The sequence below is a fragment of the Epinephelus moara genome, chromosome 23 (genome assembly GCF_006386435.1).
Source record: "Epinephelus moara isolate mb chromosome 23, YSFRI_EMoa_1.0, whole genome shotgun sequence".
NCBI classification, from domain to species: Eukaryota; Metazoa; Chordata; class Actinopteri; order Perciformes; family Serranidae; genus Epinephelus; species Epinephelus moara.
Window position 1 is genome coordinate 17,246,472 of NC_065528.1, and position 23,742 is coordinate 17,270,213.

The 23,742-nt window shown below is 42.6% G+C and overlaps 4 protein-coding genes across 4 annotated transcripts in view; 3 read left to right on the forward strand and 1 right to left on the reverse strand.

Moving 5' to 3' along the window:
• Window positions 1-23,742, forward strand: part of LOC126385082 (dnaJ homolog subfamily B member 9-like) — a 77,282-nt gene that overhangs the window by 42,667 nt on the left and 10,873 nt on the right. The window lies entirely within an intron of this gene.
• pnpla8 (patatin-like phospholipase domain containing 8) lies at window positions 523-10,047 on the reverse strand. Its single transcript, XM_050036602.1, has 10 exons — window positions 9,941-10,047; window positions 7,329-8,462; window positions 6,490-6,639; window positions 6,255-6,406; window positions 5,984-6,078; window positions 5,712-5,883; window positions 5,532-5,589; window positions 5,152-5,346; window positions 1,736-1,931; window positions 523-1,543 (listed from the first exon to the last, which is right to left on the reverse strand). Exons 2-10 carry the CDS (start codon window positions 8,283-8,285, stop codon window positions 1,269-1,271), a joined length of 2,250 nt encoding a protein of 749 aa, XP_049892559.1. The 5' UTR covers window positions 8,286-8,462; window positions 9,941-10,047; the 3' UTR covers window positions 523-1,268.
• Window positions 7,212-9,947, forward strand: akap14 (A-kinase anchoring protein 14). Its single transcript, XM_050036611.1, has 2 exons — window positions 7,212-7,282; window positions 8,968-9,947. Exon 2 carries the CDS (start codon window positions 9,099-9,101, stop codon window positions 9,618-9,620), a length of 522 nt encoding a protein of 173 aa, XP_049892568.1. The 5' UTR covers window positions 7,212-7,282; window positions 8,968-9,098; the 3' UTR covers window positions 9,621-9,947.
• On the forward strand, window positions 16,353-19,345 carry avpr2l (arginine vasopressin receptor 2, like). The gene is made up of 2 exons (XM_050036604.1): window positions 16,353-17,248; window positions 18,542-19,345. Exons 1-2 carry the CDS (start codon window positions 16,423-16,425, stop codon window positions 18,619-18,621), a joined length of 906 nt encoding a protein of 301 aa, XP_049892561.1. The 5' UTR covers window positions 16,353-16,422; the 3' UTR covers window positions 18,622-19,345.

The following is a 23,742-nucleotide window of genomic DNA, read 5'->3' on the forward strand; positions in this document are numbered from 1 at the left end:
AGTGGAACATGACGACACCACGTCCCAACAGCAAACAAGCGTCCGACTATTGTGTGACATCAGAGCTCTCTGTCCACACTGAATCTATTAAATATGCACTTCTGTTACGTCATGTAAACAAACACTGAGATCTAACCACTTAAAAGACGGGTGAGTAATTGCTATATTTCTACGTATATGTACTTTTTACACACAAACACGTTTTTTGTTTGTGATTTTTACTAGCTCCTCCCCTTCTTCAAAATCCTCCTGAATATTACTATCTGACCTGTTGAAAGTAGCTATATGAGGTATGAAATGATTCTGTGCGCCCTATTCCTTTGTCTTGTTGCGGCTGTGTCTCACCGCCACATTTCCTTCACTGATTCTTGATCAAACGTCTCTAAAGGCTCTGACGGATGCGAAAAACACAGAAAATCGATCCTGTTCCGAAAATTTAATAACAGATAAGGGTTTCGGACTCAGTGTGCAAACGTAATTTACACAACGTATTTATTTTTAGACGTGCAACAATTTTGGACGGGAAAAAAAAAAAAAAAAAACAGACTGTGTGCAAAAGCCTCAAATCTGCCATGTCTCCTCTCGTCACCCCAAAAAAGACACGAACTTTCTGGTAAACAAAGACAACATGAGCCACTCGCCCTCCCCCACCTCCCATCTATGCTAAAATTTGATCTCCTCCATGTGCAGGGCCTGTCAGACACTAGCGGCTCCGTTACTCTGTTTATAAACAAACATATTATTATGTTAATAACGTCATACTGCGTATTACCGAAGCAACACAAGCTGGATTTAGCGTCGTGATGCCGTCAGCAGAGGTTGCTGATGTAGGCTACTTTTCAATTTGCCAGAATGTGTCATAATGACAAATACCAGATCAGTGTTTTTGCCCGCTGTCTCGTACTGTCTGTAGTAATTTAAAATAAAACCGGTTTAAGCTTGTACAGCCGACTGGACTGGCAAAACCAGACATGAACCCAACTCTGTCTCTATCATAGACACAATAAATTACATTACATTTCTAATTTCACGCTCTTATTTACAGTTTAGTATTGTCTTCTATAATGAATAATTATAGCTCTAAATTTCTCAAACAGTCCTTTTAGTGTTGAGTAGATGATGATAAAAACTTAGGCAAATAATTTGGTGTTTTGTTCCACCGAGGTTCTTAGAAAATGTGTCCAGCTCGCCCCACTAATCTATCAGGGCTTGGGGGTTTTCTTACCTTAAAAACTCACTTGTGGTCACACTGTTCGGTGAGCCAATAACTACAGCTTGGAGGCAAAGGGGAGACCCTCGTACATGTCGGCCTTGAGCTTGGCCCACTCGGCCAGTCTCTGGATGGTGCTTTTCTCCTGGGCGAGCACGCTGGCCGCCTTCCTCAGCTTGGCCTCGTTGCGCTCCAAGTAGCGCTCCCCCTCTGCCTGCAGGAAGTTCAGCCTCTCCACGCGGCTCTCATTCAGCGGGATGTCCTCGCTCATGTAGGGGTTAAAGCGGAAGTAGGTGTCGGGGGGCAGGAGAGCATCCAGCATGGTGTGCACCTCTGAAATAAAAACAGAGGGGGACGCCTTTAGCTATCGAAGCCAAACACTAGTTGGTTTATATTTCAAGAGGCTACACTGGAGCAGGAAAAAAGAAATCGCAGTGCGTCACACCGTCTGTGACCGCACTCCTCTAATCTGTGGTTTATGAATAAACGTGTGTGGGATGCAAAATACATTTTGTGTGGTCTTACCCTCGGTATCTGTGGCGCTGCTGATGACGTGGGTGAGCTTGGTCTTGAGGCTCGTGAAGGCCGTGCTGTTCTTGCCCACCGTCTCGAACCGTCCGGTGCCCAGAGACAACACACACTGCAGTGGCGTGTTAGGCCACAGACATTTACACTCGTGGATGGCCAAGGCTGTGGGGTTATTGATCAGGAGTCCTCCGTCCTAAAGATGAGGAGGGAAATGATGCTTACTAAGCAAGGTTAATGCACACATAGGACACTTTGTATGTAGACTGTGCCTCTGCTTTTAATATATCTGCTGCGACAGCCTGTAGGGACAAATGAGGTGAAGTGGACAAGCTGTCCCAGAGCGCTACAGCTTTGAGCCGGAGGAAAAGAAGCTCCCTGGCCAGAGATGTGCTGCTCTGGCAAACAGCCCTGCTCATTCAGAAGTAAACAAGTAGGAAAAACTGTCTTCTTAGCAGCTAAAATATGTCTCGTTTTTCCATAGATTGCTCTGAAATTAAGCTAAATAAAGAATCTAACTGCAGCATTACTCTGAATTCAGCTTTGTTGATACAGCATATTGTATTTAAGTATTCTAATCTTGACCGGCTTAATTTAGATCACAAATTATGTGTTTTTTGTCTCCTTAATAATGTTACTGGATCCATGAAAGAGTTGCTGATCTCAATGTTGCCAACAATGACAGAAAGAGGACAATCAAGCTGAATGGATGCCGCCACCGATTTAGTGCTGAACGCTCTTTCTCAGTCTTTCCCCGAGTCCATTTTTGGACCATATCCCACCGCTGAAGGGCTTTTGGATTGGATTAATGGAGCTGGAGAGTGTGGCACACAAGAGGTCCGAACGTCCCCGGCAGAGCAGGGTGAAAGGTCATTTCCACGCCTCTACAGGGGTGGGCAGTAGAAAAGTATCCAAAAAATAAGAAGCTTAAATCCTCCTTCATCTGGGATAAAGCAAACAACAACAAACACAGACCCAAGTAAGAAACATGAGAGAAATCTACTGATACATAACCAGCTTTTATGGATTCAACTTTTGCTTTTCACCTAAACTAGGCTTAATATTTTGCTCTAGGACACTTATTTTTAATGGTCCGTCTATGGTGACTCGTCCACTCTGCTGCCCTCGTATCATTACGGGACCTTACTGCCTAAAACATGCAATTCTTAGCCTATCAATGAAGCTGTTTACCCTCAGGTGTGAGCTATTGTAACAGTGGAGCACAGTTCGCACTCATGAGACAGCAGGTTAATTACACAGCTGCTCCTCAGCTCTGACCCTCAACCTCTCACCCTGGGGTGTCACCTTACTGAATGACATTCAGCCTGTATCCAGTTGGACTTACATAAAATGTGCATGTCTGTTAAGGGAAGACCTGACAGCCTCCGACAGAGGCGTCCTCACGGAGTGGACACGGTTAAATTTTAACTTCAGTCTCCGTGAGAGTCTCCTGTCTGTTTGTGTGTGTAGATATGTATTTCTGAAGCTCTGCAATGGCAGAATTCTCCTGAGAAATACCGCTGCTGGTGCTGAAAACTAGAGTAGGAGTGAGACCGGTGGGTGGCAACGGTCGCTCAAAAACTGTCGATGAAACACTGCGCAGCTCCAAGAGGAATGTGGAGAACAACACAGACACAACTCATTCACTCGCCGTCTTTCCGTCCCTGCTGTCATCCCGTCCCGGTCCATGGGAAACAGCTCATGACAGATTCTCTCGGCAGACGTGTGAGCGGGAACGGGAATGCGCAAACGTAGGAAGTCGTATCCGAACCATATGTATGAATCAACATCACATTATTAAATGCAGTTGAGATCCTCAGCTGATCAAACGTGAACACAAGCTCTCCAGATTACATTTGATTTTACATGTGTTACTTTGCTAAATTAGTAGCTTGGGCCATTTGTGTTTATTCTAAATGCCTAGAAGAATCCAGGCTTACGTCAGTAAACATGCAAAGTGGGACTGGAGATAAGAATCTGTTATTGACTGAAACATTTTAAAGGGCTGTCTACAGGGACAGGGAGAGAAATACTTGTCAGAAGCAGGGACAAGGCTAATTTTGCCTAAGTAGGTTATCAAAATGAAGCTAAGCCTTGAACATAATTGCTGCCCATAAAGACCATCTAAAGATATCTGGCCTAATAATCAAACTTGTGATATGGGTCCCAAGTATTATAAAAGTATAGTGGCAGAAAATAACGAACATTAATGCGACACAAACTGTAGCCGTTTATCAGATGCCTTAACAGCCTGTTTTTAATAAGTGACCTCCTACTTAAACCTAATCTGCTGTTCTTGAACCTTGAAAAGGGAAACAGAGCTAGACTCCATTACCTAATGCACTGTGTCATTAGTCAGTGTGAGAAAGCAAAGTAGTGATGTACTCATTATGCAGGAAACCACTAAAATGGCATTTTATCACAACAGTAGACAACAGATCAGACTGAAAAATCAGCTAACAGTGATGCTGATGTTTTTAACATTGATCCAAACACTATCAGACCATTAATGCAGCTGCAGAGTGTGTTACTTAGACATTTGGAAGCAGCAAACTGTATATTAGTCACCTGAAACTAAGTGTTATGCATAGAGTCCCCATCTCGTGCTGCTATTGGCTGAGCGCTACACACCACCATCCACAGAGACACCCACAAATCTGTTGGTCATACGTTATAATTGAGAGGGATTACTTTTGTATGAGACTACATTTGGGGGGGGGGGTCCTGCATTGTATGTCTTTAAGGGGTACTTACTTTTATTATATGCTTTGTTTTTTGAAACATGCTTTCAGACAGTGTTGGTCCGACACACAGCAGCCCTGTTAGAAATTCTCTTTGAATGGGAATCAGATCAGAAGCTTTCCCTTTTTCTGCTGGACAGCAGGCTAAGTCACAAGGGGATGAGGCCCCTTTGATGTTTAGGGGGCACATGCCAGGTCCAAGGACTCTCTCTGTACCTCCATCTCACTCTGTTCACTTTCTCTCTTTCTCAGACTTGACAACCAGAGGAGAGGATGAACCAATTCAGGGACTGCCTTCAAGGTTATGGGTTTGGAGGAGTGAAACAAATCTACACATATACCTTTATGTGTACACGCACACACACACAGAGTGCAGTAATGCCCAGTGCGTCTGTCCTTGGCACAGGGCGATGCAGTGCCATAGCGTTAAGTGTATTGATTGGTAACATTTCAAGGAAATGACACCCTCACACTAAATAAGGGCTCTCAGAGAAATGCGACTCCTTAGATCACTGCGGCAGTCTGCTGTTAATGCTCATGCATGCTTAAAAAGAAAATCATCTCCAAGGACAATGTCAAAACATCATTGATCATGCTGCTGCATTTTCTGCAACACCTAACGCTATCATCTATTCCTTTTTCAAACCTCAATAGACTCTCAGTGCAGTGGTGTACCTGATGGAGGTCTTTACCCAGGACGTATTCCTGGAAGTAGCCCGGGGCGGCAGATGAGGCCCTGATAGCCTGCCACATTTTGTGATTGCAGTCTCCAAGGTAGTGGGATCTCACTCCTGGCATGAGTCTGTAGTTCCTGAACGCATAGGCCTTCAAAGGTAAGCCCCTGTTCACAATGGTGCTCACTGCTGACACCTAGTGGACACACGAAGGGCATGTTTAGAGAGGAACATCTTTATTTTTACAACAAGCTGGTGTTTCTTAAAGTGCTTTACTGTACAACGGACAAAATAAAATGTATTTGTGTCTTTTTGTAGGCTGCATAGAAACAGGAGTCCATGCACAAATTAAAACTATGTAGACAAAGACATGAGACTTACCTTAGGGCAATTTGGGTCCCTGGCACTCTCAATCATTCGCCCCTCACCCATCCGTTCCCTAAAGAAAATACAAAAACACATTACAAACACAGCTAACTATACATACTATATGTATACTACCCCAGTGTCTTTAAAATCAAGAATGGAAAAAGAAGCTGCGGAAGAGTCCTGCGCACTAACTTGAGGATGTTTTCCCATATTTCGCTGTCGTAGAAACCGTGGCTCCAGCCCATTTTGACCGTTCCAACGATGACATTCTGTTTGAAGACATCCGAGCCCAGCTTCCTGTACATCTCCTCGCACTCCTCTAAGGGGATCTGGAAAATCCCCAGCATGAAGGCCAAAATGGCACCTGAAACAGAGAGGAACAAGTGTGATTTGCCAGTGAGCAAGGGAGTATTGGAAGTTGACATAAATCTCAGTGTTAGAGAAGAGCGACGATGACAACATACCTGTGCTGACTCCACAGATGTAGTCGAACAGCTGGTGGATTCGTTTGCCGGTCAGGTTCTGCAGCTTATGGAGAGTCTGCAGGGCCAGCAGTCCTCTGTAACCAAGGCGCAAGGTTTACAGACTGACAGCCATTATATGACGACTATAAACATATAAAGGTGGTCATAAACAGTTGGCCTGCAATGATAGCTAACCTGTGACCTTGTTTTCTCTGGATTTTCTAGGTTGGCTGAATAATTATGATGATGCAACGGGTACTTTAATTTTTACCTTGTTCCACCTCCGTCTATGGCCAGGACCCGGATCCCTCTGCCTTTGACTGGTTCGGCGTAGCCAACCAGGGCCAGTGCCTCTCTCACAGCAGCCTGTAGAGGGAGGTCTCTGGCCTGGCGCAATCGCAGCAGGCAGGGCAGCACATGCTCCTAAAGGTCACAGTTACACATACTGAATGATAAAAATTTACCACTTATTTCCAATATTAAACTGAGCAGTGATACATACTGACCTTGACAGCTACACCTCGCGTCTCTGGGAACTCTAGAAGGTGAAAGCTGAGCTCCTCTACTCGACTAGTGAGGAGCTTGACGTCACTCACTTTGTGCAGGCCTTTCACCAGGGCTCTGGTCCTGTTGTCTACACTCACCCTGGCTATTATCTGCATGACAAATGTACAATATGTACAAAACATTAGGGACAATCAGATGAATATATCGTCTCCATTGCCTTAAGGGAAAGGCAATCTGGACCCTGTTTCCCATGTTTTTGTGTCCAAATTACAAATGGGAACAACAATTTTTAAAGTGTGAAGCGGCAAAACCGGCTTCAAAGTAAACACTTGCCATTGTGCAGTGACAGTTTAAATCCACTACAAGTGCTTGTTTTTGCCACTGACAGACTCAGATTGTTAGTTTCTGTGTCTGATAGCATTACGAAAACACAAAACGATCCCACAGAGATATGAAACATTTTTCTTCACCTTTCACTTGATCCGGTCTGTTTGTTTGTGTGTAACCAAGTCTCGCTCAAAGTGAAGTCTCATTCTGAACTCTTGCAGACTTTAATTCTAGGGGTTTTACATATTGTTGTCAGACACTTGTGATAACAATCTTAGTGATCTTGGCAAAAACAAACACTTTTACCGGACGTAACTTGCTTGTTGACATTGTAACCTGTTTTGCTGCTCCGGGCTTCAACCCTTTCTGTCAATACTGCACCACTTTCAAAAACTGTTGCTCCCATCAGTCACTTAGGCACAAAAACACAGGAAAATAACAGGGTGCCGGATAAAAAATACAACGGTTTGTCTTTTAAGTTCTTCTGAAACTTTTTTACTGAGCACCGTACCTTCTCTCTTTGCTGTTGCTTCACTTTATCTGCTTTCTCCTCCTCGCTATCAGTTTTCTCTCCCGCCTTGTCCGCGGTGAGCTCTCCCTCGGCGACTGCTGCAGACTTGTCTTTTTCAGCGGCAACGCTTTTGGAATCACCTCTGAATTTGGGGACCAGGGGTGCAATGTAGCTGCCCACAAATGCCTGGACGCTGGGCCGAGGGTAGGAAAGATAGTGGGTGAAGCCTTTTTTAGGGGAGCTAGCAGGCACAGGGGTGGACTGAGCTGCAGGGGTGTCAGATGAGGGCGTCGCTGCTGGAGGACTGAGCTTTTCTGATGGAGATGGGCAGGGAGGGGGATTAGAGGTAGTGGTTGTGTCAGTGCTCTTTGCCTCTGCCACCGGAGACAAAACTGGAATGTGGTCCGTAGTTGTCCGAGTGACGGCGCTGAGAGTGGGCTCAGAAACAGGATCATCCCCTTTTCCGTGCTGCTGCTGCTTGTTGTCTCCTTCTCCATCTTGCATGCTGGTACCAAAGTAACAATTGATGTGCTCAGCCAGAGTTTTGTAGGTCTCATCCATGTTGGTGGACAGAGCTACTGGTTGAAACAGCTGCATACTTTGTTTTGCGACAGTTGAGGAAGAGCTCGACGTAGACACACTCGCTGCCGAAGCTAAACTGGATGTGGATTTCTTTGTGGCAATGTACGGATGTTCTGTAACTTGCTGCCGCTGCTTATCTGACTCATCCTCCGCTGTGTTCCTCTCGCCCTCTTCTTCTTCGTTCATGATGGCTTCAGGCGGCGAGGCTGCAGCTGTGCTGTTAGAGGTTAAGATCTCAGCTTTGACGAGAACTTTCTCTGCATGGGCGCTGTCGACTGTGGGACCGCCAGGCTTGAAGCGGGAGAACTTGGAGATGAGGTCTGTGCTGCCTACTGCCTTGGTGACACTGTCGAGTGTGGTCCTGATTCGCGACATGCGTTTGCTGGCTCACTCGGTACAGGGAAGAACTTGAAGTCCAACAGGCAACTGAATAATACTTGATGTCTGTGTAAACGGATGCAGCATCCTGGCAGACTACCTGCCATCAGCAGATTTTAGTAGAAATTTCATATTCGAGGAAAAATAGCAATTTTCTGCTTGTTCCGATGTTGCCTGGAAAAACAAAACAAAGATTTTTAAAAAAGTATTATTAATTGTAAAAGTTTTTTACTAACGTTTCTTTGAAGAACAAGTTTTAAAAAAGTATCCTGACCTACTGCTGCACAGTGTGGTTCACCAGCTGCACCACAGAGGACAGGAAGGACCTACAGTGGGTGGTGAGGACCACAGAAAAGATCATCGGGACCACACTGCCCCAGGCTGTCAAAGCCATCACCCCACCCATCCCACCCAAAGACTGACACTGTGGAACCACACTAAAATACTGAGTGCAATACCCCCAGAATGCTGTTTCATTCTGTATATATGTATATTTATATTTATATTCTTTTGTATATATCCTGCTTATATTGTCATAACGTTATTTTTATACTGTTACAATGTTATTTTTATTTTTACTTTTTTTTGTACTACTGCCAAATAGGAGCTGCTAAACAGATTTTCACAGTGATACTGCCTGACAATGTTAACGGTGACAATAAAGTATTCTTATTCAAAGGTGGGCCAACAGAGGGTTCCATTTGCCACCACACCCACCCTGGTAGCCATGGAAACCATTATACCAACAACTCAGCTAACAACTCAGCGAAACCAGTTTCCAGACGTCCTGTTCATTGTAACAAAGACAAGATGGAAGAGGAAAATGCATTAAGTCTGAATATCACGACAGAGTCGGCTCGACTTGTGGATTCGTTGCTGGAGAGACGCCACTGCACTGTGACGACGGAGCAGCAGGAGGAAGACTCCTCTGACAGTGAGATGAAGAATATTAACTGGGTTGCTTGCAAAGACTTCACAGTCGAAGTGGGGGAAAGGCAGATTGGAGAGTACATCCAAACCTGGGAGCTGCAGCCCTGCTGGCTCTACAGTCTGGACTTCCTCTGCTCCACCGAGGAGGAGCATCATACCATCTACCACTACCGGGCCTGCTTCAGTATCCCGACCTCCCGGAGGCCCATTCAGGGGACAGCCAGCGTCTATTTCGTGGTGGACATATCTAAAATCAAACCCCAGACTCTGCCAGTGGAGGTGCGCTTTATAGTGGAGTCAAACAGGCTGGTGCACACACCCGGGAGGAGCAGGTTCGGGGAGAAGTGGCTGGTGGACGTTATCGAGAGCAAGACTTTGCTCCGACGAGCGCTGGACCTTTGAACCGATAACAGTAAACGCTGGTTGACTGTAGCTAGCTAACTACCGTTACCGTTACATCTAAAGTGACCGTTTTGAGGGACCTCATAATAAATTCAACTCGTCCTCAAGACAGCGAAGCCATTTAGATAATATGCTTAACCCTTAAAAAATAGACACCTCAGGACCATTAAAAGCTAGCTTGTTAGGCTAACAGCTGGCACTATGTGTTACACGGAGAAATGTTAGCTTCTGTTAGCCTAACGCAAGCTAACTAATAGAGAATATTTTGTCGCTTTGTCGAATTTAACGCAATGTCACAAAATATACTAACTTATTCTTACCATACACAACGAAGACGGTTCAATACAAAAGATATTTCATTCAATGACGAGCTGCTGGTGCATTACATGTATGGAGAGCTAGTTAGAAAAAATAAACAGGAAGAAGGCAGGAAGTGATGTCAGGGAAGTAGAGCTTCAGGCTATGTAAGGTGCACTGCTTCATTTACGCCACTTGGTGTCGACAAAATACCTTTAGAATAAAAACAAATGTTTACTTGGTCAGTAAATGTATCAAAATAAAACACTAAGTACTTGTATGAAAAAGTGTATTTAATTGAAATGAAAGTAATTTGTAATTTGATTATACAAAAATACCTTCTAATTACACTGATATTATCACATTTTAGGTATTTAGTAGCCCCAATATGGGTCTTAACCTACTACATTGAAAAGATGAGCTCTGCTAATTTCCTACAAAATAGATATTCAAAGTGGCCAATGGGATATCTCGGAGATGGGAGGCTGCAAATTCAGGGGTATGTGCTCCACTGTAAACCCCAATCCATCCATGACACAAAATTTGAACGTAAAGTCTACACAAATGCCCGGGATTGTCAAAATGACAAAAAACTTCATGTTCACTTGACACAGAAACTCATTCCTTGTAAGCTTGACATAATTTTCTATGTTAAGTCAACAATTTTTGAGTTTTGAGATAATGTGACTAAAATTTACAAAGCCAGTTTCACCTTATTCGTTTATAGCCAGTAAACAACACTATCATTATGCACTTAACATATTGTGGTGTGTTAGGGCTAAATGGATGGAGTTTCCCAACATTCTGTGAGATAATATGTTTAAGGCCATAAGCTGAAGAAAATTGTATTTAAATGTGTTCTAAGTCACTCACGTTACCCATTACGCAGTCTTTATGCTCATGTGCATCTAAGAAAAATTAGAATATCATGGGAAAGTTCATTTTTTTCCCCCTTAATTTGATTCAGAAATTGAAACGTTCATATATATTCTAGATTTATCACACATAAAATGAAATATTTCAAGCCTTTTTTGTTTTAATTTTGATGATTATGGCTGACAGCTCTTGAAAATTAAAAATCCAGTGTCTATGTAATATTAAAATATTACACATGACCAATCAAAAAAGGATTTAGTATGTTCATTTATGCACTTAATACTTGGTTAGGGGTTCCTACTGCACGAATTACTGCATCAGTGCGGTGTGACATGAAGGCCATCAGCCTGTGGCGCTGCTTAGGTGTTATGGAAGCCCGGGTTGCTTTTATAGCCGTCATCAGCTCATCTGTACTGTTGGGTATGGTGTCTCTCATCTTCCTCTTGACAATACGCCATAGATTCTCTGTGAGGTTCAGGTCAGGCGAGATGGCTGGCCAATCAAACATAGTAACACCATTGTCAGCAAACCAGTTACAAGTAGTTTTGGCGCTACTGGCAGGTTCCGTCAGCAGACAGAAGCATTAAGTGCTCTAAAATGTCCTGGTAGATCATGTCATGTTGACTTTGGACTTGATAAAACATAGTGGACCAACACTAGCAGATGACATGGCACCCCAAATCATCACTGGATTTCAAGCAATTTGGATTCTGTGCCTCTCCGCTCCTGCACCAGTCTCTGGGATCTTGATTTCTAAATAAAATGCAGAATTTACTTTCATCTGAAAAGAGGACTTTGGACCAACCGGACCACTGCAAACAGCCAGCCCTTTCAGCAATGGCCTTCAGTGGGTTACCCTCTTTGGGTGGGTTAACTGTAACCCATTAACTGTAATGGGTTACAGTTAATGTTGTAAACTGTGGACTGTGTAGGCATCAGAGTGACACATTAAATTGTGCTGAGTTGAAATAAAGAGCACTTCCTGGCTTAAAATCCATCTCTTCACTTGATTTTTATGTTTGAGAAACCTAAGATCGCTCCATTATTTTTGTGGTTAAATGAAAAAAAAATGTTGTAAAATGTGTACTCAGTGTTATTACGTTCATATGAATTTAATGCTCAAACAAGAACAAAAAAGTTGTTAAACTGATGTAAAAAATTCACATTAATCTTGTGTCAGGTGTACTCAAAACTTTTATGTTACTGTATTGTACTAAATTAAAAGTTTTGAGTGCAAGCTGTTTCCAAAAAAAAAAAGTTTTAATACAAATAATACATTTAATTGAAATACTACATATGAGCGATAATGAAATCTATATTCAGTAAAGTCCTTTCAATATCTAATGCAGCGCACCTTCAACTGGGTCTGTCGAATAACATGCACACACGTACACACATCACAGTCATACACAGTCACACAGTCACTCCCTATAATTACTTTGAAGTCAGCGGGTGACATTGTTCTCAACAATTCACATGCTGGGCATTACTTAGCTTTTGTGGGCCACAGGCTGGTTTGCTATGTGACAATGGCTGGTGGCAATGATAATAACATGTTTACCATCTGACAGACACAGGCAAATGGCTGCCCTGGTGGGATAAAGGTTAATACATGCCTGGGTGCCTTTTCTAAACAATCTAGTTTACATAATGAGGAATGAAACACTTGTCCATGTCGAGCAATCACTTGTAAATCTCTTCTTTTTGGCACAGTGGCGGCTTGTAGCTCTTGTCAGTATCACAGGCAATCATTGCCAATGGTATGGAGTAAAAAGGGAAATGTGTATACTCAGATCACTGAGACCAGCTCTCCAAAACCAGTGCAACAAATGATTGATGCTATATGATGTATCTATTGCATCATACAGGCACAGCATAATGGAATGAACAAATAGAAAGTCAGAATAGCACCATTTCTACAATTGCATCTGCTTTGGAAGCAATACCTGCGGCTCTTATGGGTACAATGCAACCTCTTGTTCAGAACAAACAGCTTTTGTTGGCTTGCCATAGGCAGCAGAAGGCAAAGGGTATGATAGAGGCTGGATAAATGACACTAAAGCGCTGTCGTCTTTTTTCTGCTTCATGCCCACGCCACCTTTTACTGTGCATACATGAACACCCTGTCATGACCTAGAAAGTATGTATAACATTACATTTGTCATGGGTGAAGTCATTGTGAAGACATAATAGTCTCTCCCTATGTTATCACTGCTGTAAGTCCTTCTTATCTACTGCCTACACATTCTGTGGCAGCTCGCTCCATTATGCTACGCTGGAATGCACAATTTTAAAAACTAAAGGGGAAAGGACTAAAGATGCACTGTGACAGAAAGGTAACATTTTCTCTAGGGTGTATGTTTTGGTGCTTTAAAGGAACTTTACACTGATTTTATGCCTAAAAGTCTAAAAAAGTTTACTCATCTTGGAGAGTATTGCTCAGCCTCAGACAAGTGCTGTATTGTTTCCTCTAAGCACCCATTTTAAGTGTTATCACTCTGTTAAATAGGTGGTAGCAGTATTTATCAGCATTATAGAGGTTAAAATGCCTCAGCTACATTGACTAGTGCTGTATAATCAAAATGCCATTATGACCTTACTAAATTGCAGTTGCTAAAACTTTACGTTTCAACAGCGCTGTGATCAACGTGTGGTTATGTTTAGGCACAACAACCACTCAGTTGTGGTTAAGAAAATACATCTTGGCTTAAAACACACACATATGGTGGCATAAAAGCTGCTGGAAATGCAGTGACTGGTTCCTAAAGAACACCTGTGAATGAGGGCACAAACGCCACTGGAAGCGCAGCAACAGGTCACAAAAAAACCACCTAGTTGAGAGGGCACAAATTCCGCTGGAAACGAAGTTACAGGTTGCTTAAAAACAACCAGGTGTGAGGAAAAAAGGGGAAATGGAAACGCAGTGACAGGTCACAAAAAACACACACAAACACTGCTGGAAACATAGCAACAGGTTCTCAAAAACACCCTTGTGTGGGGGCAAACACCACTGGAAACTCAGCAATGACTTGCTATAAAAACAAATAAGTTCTTGGGCACAAACATCACTGAAAATGCAGTGACAGGTTGCCAAAAACACCCATGTGTGGGGAAAAAAATGCAACTGGAAATGCAGTGACAGGTCACTAAAAGCACACACAAACACTGCTTGAAATGTAGCAACAGCTTCTTAAAAACTCCCAGGTGTGGAGGCACAAGTAGCAACGCAGCAACGACTTGCTAATGTTGTGCACAAACATTGCGACGGGTCTCTAGAAAACACCCAGGTGTAGGGGCACAAATGCCACTGGAAATGTAGTGACAGGTCACTATAAAGCACGCACCCAAACACGACTGTAAATGTAGTGACAGGGTGTTAAAAAACACCCATGTGTGGGGGCACAAACACTGCTGGAAATGCAGCAACGACTTGCTTAAAAAAACGTTCTGGGAAATGCAGCAACGACTTGCTTAAAAAAACGTTCTGGGGCACAAACAAAGCCTTGAAGTGCAGCGGCTTGTCACAAAAAAACACCCACGTGTGGAGCACATATGCCACTGGAAATACAGTGACAGGTTGGCAAAAACACCCAGGTGTGGGGAAAAAAAGGCAACATAAACGCCACCAGAAACGCAGCAACTTCTTGGGCACAAACATCGCTGGAAGTGCTGCAACAAGTCTCTAAAAAGCACCCTTGTGTGGGGGCAAACACCACTGGAAACTCAGCAATGACTTGCTATAAAAACAAAGAATTTCTTGGGCACAAACATCACTGAAAATGCAGTGACAGGTTGCCGAAAACACCCAGGTGTGGGGAAAAAAAGGCAACTGGAAATGCAGTGACAGGTCACTAAAAACACACACAAACACCACTGGAAACATAGCAACAGCTTCTTAAAAACACCCTTGTGTGGGGGCACAAACGCCACCAGAAACGCAGCAACAACTTGTAAATTGAAACACACAAGTTCTTGGGCACAAACATCGCTGGAAGTGCCGCAACAAGTCTCTAAGAAGCACCCATGTGTGGGGGCACAAATGCCACTGGAAACATAGTGACAGGTCACTATAAAACACACACACAAACGCGACCGGAAATGTAGCGACAGGGTGTTCAAAAACACCCATGTGTGGGGGCACAAACGCCACTAAAAATGCATTGACAGGTTGCCAAAAACACCCAGGTGTGGGGAAAAAAAGGCAACTGGAAATGCAGTGACAGGTCACTAAAAGCACACACAAGCACTGCTGGGAATGTAGCAACAACTACATGGTGTGTGGGCACAAACGCCACCAGAAACGCAGCAACAACTTGTAAATTGAAACACACGAGTTCTTGGGCACAAACATTGCTGGAAGTGCCGCAACAAGTCTGTAAAAAACACCCATGTGTGGGGGCACAAATGCCACTGGAAACACAGCAACGAGTTGCTAAAAAAAACACTAGTTCTTGGGCACAAACATTGCTGAAAGTGCAGTGACAGGTCTCTGAAAAACACTCAGGTGTGGGGCACAAAGCCACTGGAAGCTCCTTGATGTCTCACTAATGAACAAGCGGTGTTGTTGTTAGTTGGTCTCAAACAGTAGTCTGCAGCTTGGCAGCCATCTAGGTGTCAAACCACCCATCATCCCCTCCACCTCCTGATGACAAAGTCTGCTCATATGGCTGCATAACAAGAAACACGGCAGTTTTGTAAGGTGATAATGGCATTCTAAATATAGTCAGTGTAGCAGCAGCCTTCTAGCCTGCATTTAAGATGATACCCATGTCTATTCAGAGATAAACAGGCGAGTCAAAGAAAATTACCCTGGTGACATCATCGGGGTCATCTTGAAGTCGGTTTGGAAAAAACACAGAAAAACTGTGAACAGACAGAACTGCACTGCATCATGGGAGCTGTAGGATGAAGTTTAAAATAAAAGATAAAAGTCTGGATATCTTGGCCTCTGTTGCCTTTTTTTAGCCCGACAACTTAATGAAATGCACAATCAGGAACCCTTTCACTCATAACTTACGCTGAGCTTCAGCTGTAATTATAAATGTATAACAAATACATTTTTGTGTTGCTTGACGGCCTTTAACGCATATTTCAGCCATCCGCTGTATGCAGATTGCTCTTTCTGCTTTTACAGTTCTTTCTCAAGAGCTTCCATGGCAACTCCTTATGCAATTGCTATAAAGCCTAATATCAGCTAATTATACTGTTGCTCCTTTAAGACTAACATAAGCAATTATATTCCACTACTAAATAAACAAATTGGAATACTCAGAGCATGAGCTCATTATAATCTGTGGTGTATTTGGATTTCAGTGCATTTTATGATTATTAAGGAAGATTATATCTTGGCAAAGTCAAATTTTTAAAACAATTGGGTAAAATGTCATCTTATTTAATATGTTTGTGGACATACAGTCAACACTGAGCAGACAGCCCCCCCCCCCCCCCCCCCCCTCAAGTCGGTGGCTTTCCCTCCTCACAGCCATCACAGTCACCCGCACCACGCGCGCAAAGGAGGAAATTGCCGAGATGCTTGTGCGCCAAAATTGCACCATCAATCTCTGGATAATGTGCGGAGACGTTAATTGAACCCAGAAGTTGCGGGACACACAGGAAACACCGGGCTTTAATGGATTCCAGTCGCAACAGCAGCTCTAAAAAGCCACCAGATGAGGATGGAGACGCGTATGAGCGTTTCGCGCTCATCAGAGCTGGCATACTGGGTTTGGTTTTTGTGCTTGCAACATGCGGCAATCTTTTCTTCTTGGGCACACTTTGGAAGAAGCGAAAAAGAAACACACGGACCCAGCTGTTCCTGTTGCACCTGTGCTTGGCGGATCTGGTGGTCGCCTTTTTCCAAGTCCTACCGCAGTTTCTCATGGAAATTACGCACAGGTTCCGAGGCACGGACTTCCTGTGCCGGTCCGTAAAATACCTACAGGTGGTCGGGATGTTTGGCTCTACGTACATGATCGTGGCCATGACCATAGACCGGTACAATGCAGTGTGTAAGCCGATGGTTTCCTTCCTGAAGGGCTCGTTTAGGAGATACCTCTCCATAGGCGCAGCGTGGCTCATCTCTCTCGCCTTCAGCTCCCCTCAGATCTCCATCTTCTCTCTCAAGGAGGTGGAGGAGAACCAGTATGACTGCTGGGCTACATTTATTGAACCGTGGGGGAGCAGGGTCTACATCACCTGGATCACTCTGTCAGTGTTTGCCCTGCCTGCAGTCATTGTGCTCTATTGCCAGATAAGAATATGCACAACCATCTACTTCAACATGAAGAGGAAGGCGCTGCAGGCAGGGCGCGCGGGCACGAGGGGGGTGTCCAACGCCATGCTGAAGACTGTGAAAATGACTTTTGTCATTATAATGACATACACAGTGTGTTGGAGCCCATTCTTTGTTGTCCAGTTATGGTCTGTGTGGAGCCCCAGCACTGCGCCTACTCAAGGTTTGTCCAAATGAGGTCCAGGAGGTCCTCATCCAGATACAGAATATTTAATGTCACTGTGGAGTAGGCCCACATGCTATAATAATAATTAATAATATATTACAAGATCCAGTGTGTAGGATTCAGGGGGGTGTATTAGCAGAAATGGAATACGGTATAACAAGTCTGTTTTCTTCAGTGTATAATCACCTTAAAATAAGAATTGTGGTAGTTTTGTTTCCTTAAAAGGAGATGTCTATATTTACCAGGACCCCAGGAAGTGTGCTGCGCGTACGAAGCCAAATTCGGCCAAAAAGACCTTCATCCCAACCCCCTGCAAAATGAGGATTTGATCCATTTGGTCCGAGAACATTTGCAAAGTCTAAAAGAGCTGCAAGATTAAATCATTTTATTCCAATTCAAGTTAGCAGAACGGCAAGCTGTAAGTAGCTGGCTCGACCGGCACGGCAGATGTCTTCGGTGCGCTTGTGCTGTGGGCCCAATGATGAAGAAGAAGCACTGATTATCTGAATAATTTCATTTGCGGAAATAGAGCTTTTTTGGCTTCATGTGCTACAGAGCAACTTCCACAGAAATGAACAAGGTCCCGCCTCTGATGCTGTGTCCAGGTCTCTAAATATATCCATGATATCTACACAGGGAGCTGTTTCTCATCCTCGCATCCCTCACATTGCATCGCCATGTTTGTTCAGTAGCCCACAACAGTCAAACTCGAGAAAAGGCCATTGTGTTTTTGTGTCAGCCACCATAGCTAGCAGTCTCTTCACGATGAGCCGAACAGCATTGGAAAAACACAGATTTTTAATGTAAAACTGCTTTATTCAGTGTTTTTCTAGGTTTTAATCACTCGGTCCATTTGTTCTGGAGAGTAAGAGACCTCTGCTGATATTTCGGCTTCCAGTAAAAACCTCCTGAATGTCTGGATCTCAGGTTATCAGAGAAAAAAGCTGAGCACACATTAGCAGATGCTAGGCTAGCAGTGAGTATTTTTACTTTTTTCAATCACCTGGTCGGTTTGTTTTGGAGAGGAGGAAGCCTCCGCAGATAATTCCTAGTAAAAAGAAGAATAAACACTGAAAGAATCCTAACCAGGAGCTCACACTTGGCAGAGGGAGACGTTTCAGCTGGTTGCCACTAGATGGCACTAAATCCCACACACTGCTCCTTTTAGTGTTTCTGTCAAACTAGTCACTAAGTGTGCCCCTTAAAAAAATTGGAGATTTGCTGCCACCTTTCCACTCCTCTATTTTAGAATTTGTTTAATACTTTGCTGTCTCTTTTTTTGTCTTGCAGGTCCAGTGTTTGCCATCATCATGCTGCTGGCCAGCCTCAACAGCTGCACCAACCCCTGGATATATCTTTACTATAGCTAAGAAAATTGCAACTTGAGATACAATCAAAGGTCTGACGAACTCAAAATGAAGTCAACATTAATCCAGTGTTTGAGTATTTGTTGTTTTGGATTCTCTTTTATGATAAAAAACAAATGTAACTGGATCAGTGTCAGCATTGCTGTACATAAGCTTCAATTTCTGTTGGCTATTTTCTCAGTTAATGTTTCAGCGTTCTCACCAATACAACATCCATGCCAGCATAACGGTCTGTTCTCCAGGCATAACACTGCACAAAGCACAGTACCCTCTTTCATTCAGTGTTTGAAGTAGAGCTGGGCAATATATCGATATTTTATCAATACTGTGATATGAGACTAGATATCATGTTAGAGTTTAGATATCGTAACGCTGTAAATGTTGTTGGTTTTTTTCTGATGGTAAAGGCCGCATGACAGTATAATGTTGTAATTTTCTGAACTTACCAGACTGTCCCAGCTGTTCTTTACCCACTTATAATTACTTATAATTATTTATCATAAATCTCATTGTGTCGATATTTTGTGAAAGCACCAACAGTCAACCCTACAATCGTTGTTTAGAAATATTGTGATGTTTGGTTTTCTCCATTTTGCCCAGCCCTAGCTTGAGGAAATGAGACTTTTGAAATAAACCTGCATCAAAGGAACAGTCAAGACATAAACCTGGATCTTCACACACTGTACAGAGAAACAGAATGTCGGACAATACACACCATCCACAGACCATCTTTCCCCCCCTAGTTAAAGGGGTTTTTTGGGGGGGAAAGTGTTTCCTTATCCACGGTGAGGGTCCAAAGGACAGAGGGATTGAGGGGCTTTATAAATAAAACTAAAATTGAACTGAGACATATCTGACTTGTTTTTAATGTTCCGTAAATGTTTATGTCATTAAAAATGTAAATTGCGTTGTATCCGCTACAGATGCTGCCCAACAGTTTTTTTAATACTTTACATAAAATGTTTACACAGTTCATTTGGCAGGGTAAAAAGGTGAGAATGAAAACACACAGATTGCAGAATGGCAAAGAAAAAGAGGGACTTGGAGCCCCAACATGCGGCTATACTACTGGGCAGCTCAAATGCGGTCAGTCCAGATGCTACAAATACATGGATTGATATAGAGTCTAGAAATTGGGGTGTACTGACACTAAAGGACTGCCCCTTTGTAAATTACAAGAAGGGGAAAGTGGAGGTTCAAAGTAACTTCATTGTTCTAATCACATTGAACACGTGGAATAGAATTAAGATTTGTTTCAAACTGAAGAACCATTTCTCACTTCTGGCTCCTACATGGAGAAACCCAGACTTCCCTCCCGCTTGTCAAGACGTAGTGTTCAGGGTCTGGCAAGAAAAGGGCCTGGACAGGCTTGTCAAACTTTATGAAGGAGTTGTTGGTGAAGATTCTCAGTCATCCAGGTCATGGTAATCGTAAGTGCTAATATCGTAGGCAACTGGACTTGCTTGCGTTTGTTGAAGATGTTTCGTCTCTCATCCAAGAAGCTTCTTTAGTTCTAAATGACTGGTACGAAGTTTCGGGCTTTAAACCCTGTGTGGGTGGGAACCCTTGCAGAGTCGTAGGGGTCACGTGAGCTCTTAGATTCAGAGTCACTAAGTTCACAATGTGAGTCGTTGACCCACCTGGCCACCATGTAGGCAACCTCGTACCAGTCATTTAGAACTGAAGAGGCTTCTTGGATGAGAGGCGAAACGTCTTCAAGAAACGCAAGCAAGTCCAGTTGCCTACGTTGTAGCACTTACATTTATGAACGAGGGACAATGGAGTCATTTGAGGGTTTGAGGAGCAGATGTTCTTTACAACAGTCATATTTTTTCAGATATCTGCAAATAAGACTTATACCAAAGAAGGTACAGTACATGCCCCAAACGGATCTTTCCTGGAAGACATTCTTAAACAACCCCTACCAAAAAGATTACTTCCTATGTTATGAAACCTTTGGCTCAAATCTTAATTACACTACAGACCAGACCAGATTGACACTGAATGTCGAATGGAAGAAAATGTTTGGGCATCAGTTACAGAAAACACACATGGCTTCATTGTACGCCATTATTGAGGGGCAGGATTGGTCTGAGCTCTTGTGAATGCATTAAATGCAACTCAGAAGTTGGCATGCATGCACATATGTTCTGGAAATGTGTAAAGACAGAAATTTTGGAGAGAAAGTGAAAAGGGAAGTGGTTGCCTAGATAGGTTATGATTTGGAGCTATCACCTCTTCACTGTGTTCTAGCAGCCAAAGTGGACAATGTGAGGAACTGCCAAAATGCTAAACTGAGGAGGACTTTTGTCAAATTTTGGATCTCTAAGGACATCCCAACACTGGACGATTGGTATGAGGAGGTATGGAGACCTGTCTCTCTGGAAAAATGACTCACACCCTTCATGACAATATGGAGGGATTTATCCAACTATAGCGACCTGTCTTGGACATGGTGGACCCCTCTGAACTGGATTTGGTTGCACCGGATTAATAACACATAGCAGACTGTAACATATCCAAGTAACATATCTGTGACTGTCTTGTTACTCCTGCTGTTTTTATGTTTGGTTCAAGGTGGTTTAAATGATGAAAAAGTGGTTCTATGGATATCCAGAAATGGAGATATATAAAGCTATATAGAACTTTGAATCTTGTTTTTTTTTTGTCTGATCACACTCAAACATCAAAATGATAGACAATAATAAAGCATTGCAAACGTACCTGTAGAATTTCATCATTGAACTACCTAAACAGATACAGTGAGAAACACAATGAGATTCTGTTTTTCCTCAGGCTATACACTCCAAAAGAAAATTCACAGATTCAACATCAAAAATATAAGTAAGCAATCTGCATGCATCTTTTTGGGTAGTTCCAACTCTGGAATCATGAGTCAGTCATTTATAATCTGAAAAATTCAATTATTTTAATACCACGAATATAATTTGCTTTGACCTTGAAAAACTAGTTGAACCAACTTAATATTTGTGGTGATATTTAATCTAACTGTTCTATTTAAGATATTATAACTTATTTAATTCCATCCTACTCAAAAATGCTAGAAAAGTTGATTTGACCAATTTCTTGAAAGAAGTTAACTGACTAAAACATGAAATACAATTTCTTTATGCTGAAAAACTTCTGTATTTTAAGCGTTATCCACTAACCTCATGAATCTCTCTGTTATGTAGTGTTGCATTATGGGTTTTTGTAATTAGTATTCCTTTTTAATTGACTTTTCAATCAAATCAAATGAGTCCTATATAGGTAAAAATCTAATTTACAATTAATTTACAAGCTGCAAATTAATTCTCAGACACATAAAGATCATGTGTGTGAGTTTTATGTACATGGTGTGTGCTTTGTACTTCACTACTATGTATATCAAGTTGTCTCCCCACTTCACCACATGTCTCAGTCCTGTCCTTAGTAGTGTTGTCAAAAATAACGATTTGTTGATTCATATTGATTCTGAATATTTATTCAGAAATTATTATTTATTATATCATATATATTAGAGTAGGGTGGCATGGTGGGGCAGTGGTTAGCACTGTTGCTTCACAGCAAGAGGGTTCCTGGTTCAATCCCAGGAGGGAGCCCTTCTGTGTGGAGTTTGCATGTTCTCCCCATGTCAGCGTGGGTTTTCTCTGGGTACTCCAGCTTCCTCCCACAGTCCAGTGACATGCAGGTTAATTGATAACTCTAAATTGACCGTAGGTGTGAATGTGAGTGTGAATGATTGTCTGTCTCCATGTGTCAGCCCTGTGATAGTCTGGTGACCTGTCCAGGATGTACCCTGCCTCTCATCCAATGTCAGCTGGGATAGGCTCCAGCCCCCCCATGACCCCCAACAGGATAAGCAGTTAGGAAAATGGATGGATGGATATTGGAGTATTCCTTGACTCACATCTCACGTATCAACACCACATTCAGAATTACAATATCAATTAAGTATTTCTGATTCTGATATCTCACCCCTACTGTTTTGGACACATATCTACATACAGTCATTCTCTCAAAAATATCCTACTGTCTCCCAATTCGGTCCCTCGCCACAAAGGAAACCATTGAACCAATAGCAAGACTATACAGCAGAGGTTACAAGATCCATGGTAACCTCCCCGTTTGGATTCATCCTGCACTGAACTCTCACTCTGAGGCCCTGACTATTCAAAACTACTCAGATAATCTCGCCATTAAATTTCATTTTCAGATCCATTCAAATTCTCATTTCCAATCCTACACGTATTGCTTTACTACCAATTAACAAAACAAGACAGCAACGCATCACTAGATCAATTTCTCATGCACTTATTCCTGTACTGAGATAATTTTGTCACACTTACACTAAGATCTGTAACGAGTTCACCCACTCCACAGCAGGAAATTCACTGTACTTTTTATGCACATGACATGTTCGTGAGTCACTTGGGGTCCATTCAGAATGGACCCGCAACCCAATTTTGGACCAGGACCCACCAGTTGGGAACCACTGTTCTACTCTGCATTGTCTATGTAGCTGCCTATGTTTTGCTGTTTTCCGTCTGTTGATTGTTTCTGTTTTTATTTTGTATTGTAGTGTGTTTTTGTTGTATGACAGAAACCTGCTGAAAACCAGTTTTTAACTGAGTTGGGACAGTTTTAAATGTAACACACCATGTTACTTTCGTTGTAATGCCATATTTACCTTTAAATTAAAATTTTAAATGTTGTGCCCTCAATGTAAATGTATCCCTGTGGTTTCAACAACTGTATAGATCTTTTTTTCCTTCTTACTCATGAGTGTACCAGTAGTCAGTTTGAATCTCAGATAATTCCACTGCACTTGAACATATCACCAGATTGGTCTTAAACTTGGATAAATGTTACAGCAGCTGAAAACTCTGTACAATGATCAAAGTACTATGTGAGCTGTAAAAATGTATTGTTGGTATAAAATGCTGGAGTTGAAATAAAAAATGAGCTAAAAAAAAGGTATAGAGTATAGATATTTTTCAAGGTATTGTATTCAGGTTAGAAATTCCTTAGAACGTAAGAAATTTTTTTGTGCGATGCATGTTTTGCCAACTCTGTGAACCATTCCTGAAAAGACGTGTCACCTGGGTTCCTCCAATTCATTCA

Coding starts and splice junctions, on each gene's coding strand:
- pnpla8 (XM_050036602.1), bottom strand. CDS start 8,285: ATGTCGCGAATCAGGACCACACTCGACAGTGTCACCAAGGCAGTAGGC. Junction 6,640..7,328: donor AGCAACAGCAAAGAGAGAAG/GTACGGTGCTCA, acceptor TTTGTCATGCAG/ATAATAGCCAGGGTGAGTGT. Junction 6,407..6,489: donor CGCGAGGTGTAGCTGTCAAG/GTCAGTATGTAT, acceptor TGTGACCTTTAG/GAGCATGTGCTGCCCTGCCT.
- akap14 (XM_050036611.1), top strand. CDS start 9,099: ATGGAAGAGGAAAATGCATTAAGTCTGAATATCACGACAGAGTCGGCT.
- avpr2l (XM_050036604.1), top strand. CDS start 16,423: ATGGATTCCAGTCGCAACAGCAGCTCTAAAAAGCCACCAGATGAGGAT. Junction 17,249..18,541: donor CAGCACTGCGCCTACTCAAG/GTTTGTCCAAAT, acceptor TTTGTCTTGCAG/GTCCAGTGTTTGCCATCATC.